This window comes from Opisthorchis viverrini (genome assembly GCF_000715545.1).
Source record: "Opisthorchis viverrini unplaced genomic scaffold opera_v5_276, whole genome shotgun sequence".
Lineage (NCBI taxonomy): Eukaryota > Metazoa > Platyhelminthes > Trematoda > Opisthorchiida > Opisthorchiidae > Opisthorchis > Opisthorchis viverrini.
Genome location: NW_008751931.1, coordinates 118,112 through 131,039, shown reverse-complemented (window position 1 = coordinate 131,039; position 12,928 = coordinate 118,112). Strand labels below are relative to the sequence as shown.

The following is a 12,928-nucleotide window of genomic DNA, read 5'->3' as shown; positions in this document are numbered from 1 at the left end:
CTGGTGGACATCGAAAGCTCGGGAGATGGAGAAGGCTTTTGCTACGGAAAACAGCCGTGCCCTTTATCAACTGATACGATCGACCGGCTCTAGAAAAACAACGGTCAGCGGAACGACAAATGAAAAAGATGGCTCATTAATTCACTCGCAAAAACGTCGACTGAAGAGATGGGCCGAACACTTCGAGGAACAGTTCAGCTGGCCTCCTGCAACAGAGACGGTGGAGATAATGCATACAGCCGAATGGAATGTAAACCTTGATCGCCCCTCGGAAGAAGAAATAAGGTACAAAGTAGCTGTACTGAAAAGTGATAAGGCACCAGGATCGGACGGTCTGTATCTAGCCCTCTTCAAAGAAGGCGGAAAAACCCTGGTGACCCACCTGGAAAAGCTTATTTGTACTATGTGATACGAAGAGGAAGTGCCTGCAGAATGGGGCATGTCGACAGTTATCCCTACCTTCTAAAAGGGTACGCGGACGCTATATGAAAACCACCGTGGCATCGGCCTGTTAGCATTGGCATCGGAGGGGCTCCCTGGCCTTATCCTTCGAAGGTTGATGGAAACACAGAAAGGGGCAGACCCGTGGAAAACAAGCTGGGTTCCGTCCTGCATCCGACGGATTCTGGAACAGCGACACTGCTTCCAGCAACCAACAATGGTTAATTTTCTTGATCTGAAAGCTGCCTTCGACTCTGTGGACCGCCAGGCACTATGGCAGTGTTTGTGGAGCAAAGGTGTCCCTCATAAATTCTTGACCATCCTTGGGGCGCTGTACGCCAACTCCCGCGGCCGTGTAAAGGTCTACGGAAGCTTTCTCCTGAGTTCACCACATCAAGTGGTGTCCGACAGGGTTATCCTCTTTCACCTTTCCTCTTTAGCTTCGTCACTGATACGATCACGGAAGACTCAAAACCAGGCTCTAATGCCTGTGGGGTCGAAGTGCTCCCTGGATCTCTGCTCACAGACATCGAGTACGCAGACGACATAGCTCTTCTAGGATCTGCTCCCGTGGCAATGCAAACAATACTAAATAATCTAAATAATTCTGCCTCGCGGTTTGGTATGCGCTTCACACCTGCAAAGTGTAAAGTGCTACTGCAAGACAGGGTGGGCTCGAACCCTAGCCTCATGCTTGCGGATGGACCGATTGAGGTAGTAGACAAATTCGTTTACCTGGGCAGCTGTATCAGTCCCGATGGTCTCGCGAAAGATGACATTTCCATCCGGATTGGGAAAGCCAGTCCGGCTTTCGTGAACCTGCGTCACCTGTGGCATAGGCGCGGCATCAGCTTATCCGTCAAGAGTTGAGTTTACAATACTATGGTGCGCTCCATATTACTAAACGGATCAAAAACCTGGCCGCTGCGCGCCGAGGACGTCAAAAGACTTTCAGTGTTTGGCCATCGATGTCTTCGGAGCATTGCCCGAATCTGGTGGGAACACCGGATCAGCAATTCTGAAGTACGTCGAATGGTATTCGGGAGAAATAACTCACCCTCGATAGATGAACTGATCACACTGCACAGGTTGCGTTGGCTTGGCCACGTGCTGCGTATGCCAGTCGACCGACTTCCTCGAAGGGCTCTTTTCGCCCAACCATGTGAAGGGTGGAAGAGAGCCAGAGGCGGTCAAACAATGACTTGGCAGCGAAGTATGAAAGCCATTACCAGCAAACTCAGCTGCGCTGGTCACTGCCGTCTTCCTGGATGGGGACCCCGAGACGGGCCACATCAATGGCTAGAGACATTATCAGACATGGCCCAGTCGCGCCCTCAATGGCGCTCATGCATCAAAGCTATTGCCTTCAATGCATAGCTCCTTTTCCACCCCCCGCTTGACAACCCACTGACAGTGCTGGATTTATGCACCAATTTACCAGCTCGCGCGTGCAATGCGCAGCTAACTACCCCTCTCCCCAAATCATCGGTGAACGAAACTGGCGCAGCTACAACCAGTGTACGACGAGTACGCGGTTCTTACAGCTGACGATGATGATGATGTGATGCTTGTATGCCTTTAGTTGTATTTATCTTTCATCCGATTTCACGTTACCGCCTCATCCTAACCTTATGAAGAGACAGTCCACAAGAGTATTTCCTCGACCTCATACCTGAGTGTACGTAAGATTAATTGTAGTCCTTCGGGTTCACAATCCTTGTGATACCCCTCGGGTGCACTCACAATGGTGAGATCTATGAGGTGGGCAAGTATTGCAGTTTCACTAAAATGGACCGTCTAATCGGTGAGCCCTTTTCACCCTTGCTATCGGTTAATGGAGCATCACACCTCCCTTTCATACTTGTTTTCGACGTACACGGAACAAATTAGTCCCTTTAATTACGTTCTATGACCACCACTACTTTCTCCTGCGTGTACACTGACTGCATTCTGTTCGAACATGCACTGCGTAGTCCTAGGTGGAACAGTCATTCGAGTAAACTAAAATTGACGGAGTGAACCTAGTGCTTATTTTGGTGGCCATCAATCCTGGCGAAGTCGAAAACTCACTGTATTCATGTTGTCTGCTGAGCTGTCGTGGAATTAACTAGGAACGTGTATAAAACACATCGGGTAACGACAGTTGGGTCCTGGAAGAAATATAGTTGCTTTCCCTATGTGACACTGGTTTGGCCACAACCGCCATGTTCCTAACAATTACATGTACAGGACAATATTCTTGTAGAGCTGTGTCTCACTGAAGTGAGTCAAAAACCGTCAGAAAGTGACTTGCGTACGAAGCAGGAGAGCTTTGATCACTAGATTCTGTGGATTTGGTTTCTGGTCGACGACCACGCGGATAAACTTTTAGTGACTAGAGACTCTGAGAGAAGGTATTCCTGCGTCAGAACTATTACCTTCAATGCATGGACAAATTCTCTTCTGTTTCCGCCGAACAGTCCACCCAGAATAACATAAAGTAAATTAGTCAATCTATCATTACTTGGTGTTTGACTGTCTCCCTTTAGACTCTGCTGTTAGTCAATGAAGCTATCACTTTGGCTAACTGACATCCGATATGAGGTTAAATAACTAACTCCTATGTTGTAAGTGCAAGGAAAGAAAGCTATCTGGTTGGAAGTCAGGTCAGCATCAGTCATCTACCGCAATTGTGCAGGTTACAAATGACAGCCTTACGGGCTCCGGCGTATGGACTATGCAAAGTCGAATTACTTCATTCGACGAACTATTTTCAAGCCGGAAACTATTTTGTATGAAATAAATCATTTTCGAAGAATGATTTCCAGGAAAACAGTGGAATTTAGAACCTTGCCATGATTCGACTGGACGTGACCTAATTTAGCAGTAAGTTGAGCCTAATAATTGAAGCGAGGGCGTAGCAGAATCGATAACGCAAGTTCGATGAAGTACAAACCCTAACAGAAAATGTTATTTTCACATTACTGTGGACAATAAGACTTTAAGGTCATCGTCAGTAGAAAATTTTGTTAAAAAATTGACCGTCGAAGATCCATTTAAAAATGTATTACAGATCGAATTACGAGTGAGTCAAAACAAGATTTACGAATCATTGCTGTTTGATTGGTTTCGTTTCTAGTAGGGAACACCTAGCATTTTTCTGAATAGTGTCCACACTGCAGCGTCACTAATCACTGTCAATCGTGCATTGGATGGTTTGAGTTTGGTCAACCCTCAGATTAGTGGTGGAAGTCAGCTATACGCCGAGATATCTTAGGCTCCATACATGCCACAATTGTATGGTGAGCCACTTCGACAGGACTCAGCGTACCTCATTCTTCAGTCACGGCATCCACATGACCTGATCGCTTATTGACTAGCCCTCAAGTAACACTTCCCAGACGAAAGTTCCATTTATCGCGCGAGTTATCCTTCCACTGAGTTACCTATAGCTTTTAGACAGATAAGCAGGTAGATAGATCGGTTGATTAATAGATAGATAGATAGATAGATAGATAGATAGATAGATAGATAGATAGATAGATAGATAGATAGATAGATAGATAGATAGATAGATAGATAGATAGATAGATAGATAGATAGATAGATAGATAGATAGATAGATAGATAGATAGATAGATAGATAGATAGATAGATAGATAGATAGATAGATAGATAGATAGATAGATAGATAGATAGATAGATAGATAGATAGATAGATAGATAGATAGATAGATAGATAGATAGATAGATAGATAGATAGATAGATAGATAGATAGATAGATAGATAGATAGATAGATAGATAGATAGATAGATAGATAGATAGATAGATAGATAGATAGATAGATAGATAGATAGATAGATAGATAGATAGATAGATAGATAGATAGATAGATAGATAGATAGATAGATAGATAGATAGATAGATAGATAGATAGATAGATAGATAGATAGATAGATAGATAGATAGATAGATAGATAGATAGATAGATAGATAGATAGATAGATAGATAGATAGATAGATAGATAGACGGTCCTAAATTCCCCAGGGTTTAATTACATGTGATGATTCCAGATAATGATGAAATAATTGTACAGAGCTGCTTTTAATCTCGTACGAGCCCCGCCTACAGGATAATATGTCAGTTGAAATCCCTCCTCATACCGTCACTGGTAGAGACAATCTCCGACTGGTTTGCCAGATTACTGGAAAACTCTTGTGTGTCTGACCTTTGGTCAACAAAATCGGGACAATCACTTGGTCGTCGCTAAAAAATCCGCACCAGCTAATCGCATCGAGTAATTGTGCATACTTTTACCAGTATGGTCAAAAAGTTTTAAAAAAAAGTTTGAATCAGGTGCTTCATCAATTTACTATATTCCAACCAGGTTGCTAGTGCTAGTGGAAAAGAGAAACTGTCAGTAATACTTTTATAAATTTCGGAGTTAAAAATGACTACTGAAGAAATAAACGTAAGAAGACTTGGGCAGACATACTGTATACATTGAGAATAAAAATCTAAAATTGCTTTGTGAATCCAACCCAGTTCAAACTGTCGCATACCGATGCCAGTGGTGATTAATTTTGCACGGTTAATCTATTCATAAGATTTCTGAAAACTCTTCAACAGCCTCCCAACTTGTTTCTCCCCTCTTGGGGCTCGTAAGCTAGTCACGGTCTCTAATCTTTCATCAACTTAGCAACAAGACGGTATGACGTCACAACCTGCAGCTATTAACCTGCTACTTAGATCTGGTAAGATCAACCTTACCTGGTTTAATTTTTGCGCCTGAAATCTTTCGTCCAAAACATCGTATTTTCTATAGAGGAAAATGTTGGTAGCTCAGGTAGCGTAGATGGCCGTTGGCTTGTTCGCTGAGCTAGACAGTTTGATTGAGTGCCAATCACTAACCCACCGCTTCACACCACTACACTCCCCAATAACGCACCGAAATATTCCAATGATTCCTATGAGATGTGGGCATCAGTCGGTAGCACTTCATTAAGTCCAAGTATGATCACTGCAGGAAAAGGAAAATTCAAAAGGTAAAAATCTTGGAAGTTGAAAATTTTGTTCATGGATTTTCTCCTGACTGTTATGAAGGGTCGTCTTGAAAACGTTTATACCGTTCTTGTTTTTTGCACGAAATCTATTATTTTAAATTTATCTGTATCTAATCCGACGAACGTGAAGGATACTGCCATCTTTGGATAATCTCAGTAAGCGAAACTGCTAGAAATGTGTTCACAGGCAACTCACATGGTCAGCGTTAATATGTGTTCGCTTACTGAAATACAAAAGCAAGTCGGAAAGACTTTCTATATATAGATGAATAACAACGTAACACATAATTATTGTCCAGATGAGCTGTACAATGATTCACTGGACGCAGAGAAACCCGGTTTGCTTTCTAGCTTCTGTGACAAAAAGAACAGAGTAAAGTCGTCATCATTCTTGCAGTTACCTACACTGGCTTAGCTAACTTTAGTCTCGTAACGGAAAAATTGTACCGCCTTCAAGTAACACCGATGAAAGTCAACTGTTAGAGCCCATGTGACCCTGAGAGCAAACTATGATAACAACTACATCCTTAATTAAGGGATTCTTAAAGTCAGATCCCGCACTATCTGAATCCAGGTTTTTCTGCTGTCAAACACAGCATGCTCTAAAAAATAAAGCTTTGAACCAGCCGTATTCGATGAAAAACCACCATTTTATTCGAAAGCAAAGCTCAGAAGGCTGACACTGTTAGCCATATAAAAAGTCACGAGAGTGGGGCTTGTATGAAAGTTATAACAAAAAGAGCTCACCAGTAGTACTTAACAGTATCTTTTTCTGTCCTTCAGACAGCCACGACGAAATACTCAATATTCAGTTAGATTTGGTGATTTGGAAATGTTTCAAAGTAGATAAGGTGGTTGAATACCTCCCCATCATTTGTGAGCTCACGAATCCCCCTATATTTCAAATGTTTCGGCGAACTAAGGACAAAGCTTTCAAGCATTTTATGACTGTTATAGGTTGACGCCTATGGTACTTTCACGGGAACAGACAAAATTTCCTCCAATTTGGTGGTAAATAACTACTGAAATACCGTTTAGTACTGCTTATAGTTTACTCAAAAACAACCAGTGTGATTGATTTGTCCCAAAAGTGGCCAGGCAAAATGATGATGACCTGGAAAATAAAAAAACCCGGTAACTAATTTCCTGGCAGTCTATTTGTATTTTTAGTGATTGCGCATTCATATATCAAGCGGGAATTCGGCAGATAAGTCTCCCGAAATGAGGATAAGACAAACAATTAGCTAAATTTCAAATGAAGCGCATTTTTAGCGCTAGCGCAGGAATTAGCTGCTTCTATAAACATTTGTGTCGTAGACTTAACATACGGCAGCGTATCTGTTTCGCCCAATCAGAAAGCCAACACGCACATCGGTTGAAATAAACAATGAGATAAATTATCTCTGTGTGGAATTTATCATATCGCATTATTCAAACGTTGTGCGCATTAAATTTGTGCGTTACTTGTGTTCTGAGATAACGCACCACAAATGATCTTGAAACAGACCGATTTCCTAGGCTCATTATGTGAGGGGGCCGTGCGTCCCAGTATGACAACACTGTAATATTTTTGGTTCATACCTTAAGATGTGGAATGATGGTACAACGCACTCACTGAAGCTTTATCATCGGTGACATTCCTGCTTTTTATGGTTTCAGATAACGTTTCAGTTAACGTATTTCCAGCGCAAAAGTGAACATCTTTCCTACACAATTGGGACAGATATCAAATCGTATTTGTTCTTCTTATACTGAATAAGGAGGATGTCCAGTGAGATCCATTTGTTAGGCAAAAATGTGAATGTAAGGAGTTCACATTCAGTGAACGAAGTATGATTCGGTCACGATATGAAAACACAAGTCAGCACCGTTCCGAAGAAAAATAGGTTGAAGAGTGCAGACAATTTTCAACGTTATCTCTCTTTAATAAATACCCAAAATATTATGGGTTGTCATATTTTACACAAGATACCCACACACAAGGAGGATGTGTTGACTTCATTAGGAAGTTATGAAATTCAGCGGCCCACGTGCTAAGACCAGCCGAGTTGAGGTTTGCATCCTAGACGTTACGCGACTCTTAAACACCAAATGAACCTAGTTGTCTAACTCATCATTATCATCATCATTGTCAGCTGTAATAACAACGTACTCGTCGTACAGTGGTTGTAGCTGCCCCAGTTTCGTTCACCGATGATTTGGGGGGAGAGGTAGGTAGCTGCACATTGCAGACGGGAGCTGATAAATTGGTGCATAAATGCGGTACTCTCAGTGGGCTGTCAAGTGGGGGTAGGGTTGGAAAAGGAACCATGCATTGAAGGCAATAGCTTGGATGCACGAGCGCTACTGAGGTCGCGACTGGACCATGTCTGACAATATCTCTAGCCATTGATGTGGCCCGTCTCGGGGTCCCCATCCAGGAAGACGGCAGCGACCAGCGCAGCTGAGTTTACAGCTAATGGCTTTCATACTTCGCTGCCAAATCACTCTTTGACCGCCTCTGGCTCTCTTCAACCCTTCACGTGGTTGTGAGAAAACAGACCTGCAGGGAAATCGGTCGAATGGCATACGCAGCACGTGGCCAAGCCAACGCAACCTGTGCAGTGTGATCAGTTCATCTATCGAGGATGAGAGTCATTTCTCCCGAATACCATTAGACGTACTTCAGAATTGCTGATCCGGTGTTCCCACCAGATTCGGGCAATGCTCCGAAGACATCGATGGTCAAACACTGAAAGTCTTTTGACGTCCTCGGCGCGCAGCGGCCAGGTTTCTGATCCGTTTAGTAATATGGAGCGCACCGCAGCATTGTAAACCCGACCCTTGACAGAGAAACTGATGTCACGCCTACGCCACAGGTAGGTTCGCAAAAGCTGCTCTGGTCTTCCCAATCCGGATGGAAATATCATCTTTCACGAGACCACCGGGACTGATACAGCTGCCCAGGTAAACGTATTTGTCTACTACCTCAATCGGTTCATCCGCAAGTATGAGGCTGGAGTTCGAGCCCGGCTGTCTAACTAATCGGCTGGGTCTTAGTTTTCTAGTGCACGTGCCGTTGCGGGAACATATCAGTATCTGGGCTGGAAAAACTTGTCCCATGTTTTTATTCACCAAGGATTTCATCGTCCACAAACTAACCAACGACTATGCAAAATACGAGTTTGATAAAACTACTGAACCCTACATAGCAGGTTGGTAGAGAAAATGGCACTAATAGAGGGAAGGATTGACGCAGAAAGATGGAATGATGCATATGTGTTTCGACTGAAATACGACCACATACGAAAACCAAAGTTCACAGCCACCATTCTTGAACATAAATGGCGAATCGTGCAGAACCCATACTATGTTGTCTTGTTGCTGATATTTCTTCACGGGTAAAATTCAAATGACAATACAACGAAAGTTTTGAAATTTTTCGGAACTTTCGTTTCCGTCAGTACGGCAGAAACAAAAAAGTCAGGAATCCAGTCCATCCATTACAGTTTAGCATGCTGTACGTTCGAAGCGTCGGTAACAGCCAGACACACCGGACCATACCGAACTAGTCTGAACTGAACCGTTTTTTAAACTTAAATGATGACAAACCAAAAATAGCAAGAACAGTGCAAAAAATTTCCAGCTATCTTTCTACGGCGAAATTGTCTGTGAGACAGCAAGTGATATTTATAACTGTCTGGACATTCTTTCGGCTATGGTTGATAGGGAATACAACTTCTTGCGACAAACAAATTCTTATACAGATAGCTATCTCGTGATGCAGGAGAACAGATCTGGACGTGATTTGCATTCCATGATTATCCTCTGCTTTGAAAGAGATCTGAGTTGTCCAAGGCGCTTTCGTGCATCATCAGGTGGTTTTTGGAATTCAGGGTTTCGTCATCCACTTCCTTTTGTCAGCACCAAGTAATTCTTCTTACTGAATCCGAAAGCTCAACATTTGCCCTTCTCAATCATTCAAGGCGTGTCCTTTGACAGTATTTGATGCTCAACCTCAATGCCAAGCAGGGGTTACTAAACAGGTTCCATTCATCAGATCCACTAAAAGTGTGCACCAGAAAGTGATGTAACATCAGCAAACAAATTCAGCGCTTGAATACTTCATCTGTCAATCTCTTTCTGGCTCAGCTTTGGCGACCACCAAACATCGACAAAAATACCTAAACTTTCTCTAAGGGATCTCTAAGGGGTTGCATCGTGGTACCATTTTAACCCATACGGTTGTTCCGGCTGGTTGTTACAAATGGTGATTTCTCGCCTATTGTGACAGCGCACTTTACAACACCATCTCAGAGACGACAATCGTTACTAAGAAGGGAGCTAATCCTCACAGGCTGGTTCTTATCCTAAGTGGGGTCAGGTTTGAGCCAACAGAACAGCTAAACATCGATGATTCGTTGATCCATTATTTAGATATCAGCTGCTGTCATCACAAATCTGATGCCGGGCAAACGTGTTGTTCACTTGGGACGAGGGACAGATCTTTACCGGTGATAATCTGGTTGTTCATCTTCCGCTATATTTTCGCAGAACTTCGCAAGCCGAAACTCCGATATCTGCAAAGTCATCCTTTTAGATATTTCGTTAGTCATATGCGCAGTAGTGCCTAACAGTTATTTTTCGAGAGGAAGGAAAGTGCATATAGTTCACTCTGTGACTATTGAAGAGGCAAAAGTTCAAAGTTCGAATGAAGGTCGGGTGGCCAACTATAGAAAATTTCCTACCACAAAATCACTTACAATGTTGTCGGCTCCCAGTAGTGCCGTTGGGCAAATTATTGTCGATCCAACCGGATGGATGCACACATTTTCCGACACTTAGGATTAAACTAGTTTGTTGTTACACAATATCTTTCAGCTGCCTTTTATCAAAAGAAATCTCTTGCAAAATGTAAGACGCTTAGGTATACATACTAACCATGGTCACTGACTAGGTTTTTTTAAATGTGGCGTAGGATAGTCCGACCAAAGGGAATTCGACAAAACTCTGAATCACATGGGTAACCACTTGCAGTAATAGGATGCGCAAACACGTTTAGCGAAATACACTAATTAGCAAATAAATCTGGTTTTACGAGAGACTCCCCTGGAATTCAAATGAATCTCTCGTTTGTGATGTTTCTAGGTAACGGAATGTGCTGCAAAAGTCTGCCTCATGTTCCAGTTGCTACGATATTCGGGACATCGCGATACATGTATGTATTTGTAATGCACTACTCATAAGGTTGCTGGAAATTCTTCGGCAGCCCACGACCGAGTTCGCCCTTTTTGGAGCTCATCAGGTAGGCGCAGTCCTCGAGTTTCCGTCAACCTTAGGTTCTAGTTGGACCAAATTCCACAGAATTAGTGAAGTATACTCATTTACAAACAAATTTCATTTTTGCAAGACTCAGCTGGGACCCAGCCGAATCTCATTTACGATTTTCTTTAACTGAATGTGCTGCAATAATGCCGCCTGATATTTCACGATTTTCAAGGGATCAAAGCATACATTCTTAAGGGAAACTACTCACAAGGCTGCTGAGGACGACCCAGGATCGGCTGCGCCCTGAATCGCTTGAGGAACCATTCGAAGTCATTGGAAGCAGAAACACTTTCCTGCTTGAAAATCCGAATCATTTTTCTTTGGAGTGTGTATTCGCAATACGGATGGAAGTCTGTCACGCTAATAGTTTTTCATACGAATGGATCTAATGCGCCGGTCGACGTATCTGTTGTCGTTACGCAAAGCTAACAGTTTGAGTCCGGTTTCTAATGAATCGCATTTCATCTGTTTTTTACTTACAAAAAGAGTACATTATTTATTTCTCGTTGTACAGTAGGCCCACTATTGTTTGGTTTATAGAATCGTCCGCTTAATTTGTTTTCCCAAGGTGAGTACAGATTTATTCTACGCTGTTAGCGGCAATAACTGATGACATGCTGTCAGGTCTTGTGACAGTTCCAAGCAGATCACCTTTCGTTCTACTAATAAAAGGTGAACGTCTTGAAGCTGTCAGTAAATTTTCTGATGCTCATATGTGTGCGTCCCGTGGGAAATACTCGCGGGATTCTTTGTTCTTCCCTTGGAAACATTTTTCTCAGGGAAATCAAACGATTTCAGCTCACATCACTATTACGAACCGTCATAATGGATGATACAGAAAGTCTAACAAAAAACTAGCTGAGAGAATTTGTTGGAATCAAAGATTTGCTTCTTAAAGTCGATCACATTAGCGTGAGACAATTAGTGCCTCAGATGGACGGTCTGGGTTAAAACTTTGAAATCGCATTCGCTAAACTTTGAAAACGCATTCAGTAAACCTACGTTGCTATCAGATACACAAATGATCATTAGAACATATCCGGAAAAATGACCGTAAGAGCAAGCATTTATCACCAAGGTGGCATTCACTAAATTACGATAACTGATTTTGAAGGAATGTCTAGCCTGTCCCAAAGTTTTAATGCGGTAGCTTTAACATTTCCACAATCAGGGAAGTGAGTTCTGTTTCAAAATTACCACAGCGAAGAAGAGTTGAGATTAAAACGAACCCCATTTGTGTCATACTCGAAACGTTTGTGTTTCATTTTTGTACATCGACAGATGTTCACTTGCTCTGCTAAAAAGTAAATGTTGTCCATGCTGTGAATGATTGATGGGATTGCCAGTTTGTATGAAATACGGCCTTGACGATTCCCGACTTCTCAGGTACATCAACTTGTGCTTTCCATTTTGAATTCAGGTACGCATTGGTGTTTGGGAGCAAACACGGCGCAAACTGATCTAATTGTTGTTTTCTGTTTACCGGTTCTACTCAAACTTGAACCACTCATCCTAGGGAAGATTTACCCGTGATTTTTAGGTCGGCTACTTATACGACTCTCTTGTTTCTTCGTTGTTGTAAACACGGACAAAATTTCGCGCATTCTAAACAGCCTTTAGAACAGGTTATTGAGTGTCTATAAACTCCATTCCAAGTTTTCACTAAGATGGCAAATTACAAAGACATCTCGTAAGAGAGATATATAAGTCCACCAAATGGATGCGTAAATTGCTGCTTTATGCTTACGGCTTCATCCAACACAATATACTAGGTAAAACCAGGGTGACTAGGCTTTTTTAAAGAACGCCAGTATGCGTCAAGCTTCCTGAAATTCTTATAGGTCCCAAAAGCATCAAACGTGCTTCATGTCCTGGCTGACAGGCTGTGTGTAATGGACTCAGACAAATCAATGTAATGTAAATTGAAAGAAGAAAGAAAGCGTTCAGCTGTAGCACCCTTCCGGTGCCTAGCTGCCATGCCACCCGAAGAAAGCACGAGGGCTAGGATACTGCCAGGTTGCCCAAGCCTAGACAGGGGAAGTCGAGTGGCGGAGGTCGAATTCGAACCACGAACCTTCCGGTCAGTAAATTCGCGCTCTAACCACTTGGGCCATCTCGCCCCCAATGTAAATTGA

General features: G+C 42.7%; 1 protein-coding gene across 1 annotated transcript; it reads left to right on the top strand.

Moving 5' to 3' along the window:
• Positions 1-1,865: 1,865 nt before the first annotated feature.
• T265_09398 (hypothetical protein) lies at positions 1,866-12,928 on the top strand (the record flags this gene model as incomplete). The annotated part of the gene is made up of 5 exons (XM_009175445.1): positions 1,866-1,968; positions 6,270-6,337; positions 7,872-8,014; positions 10,653-10,834; positions 12,723-12,928. The coding sequence occupies 5 exons, from the start codon at positions 1,866-1,868 to the stop codon at positions 12,926-12,928; spliced, it is 702 nt and encodes a 233-aa protein (XP_009173709.1).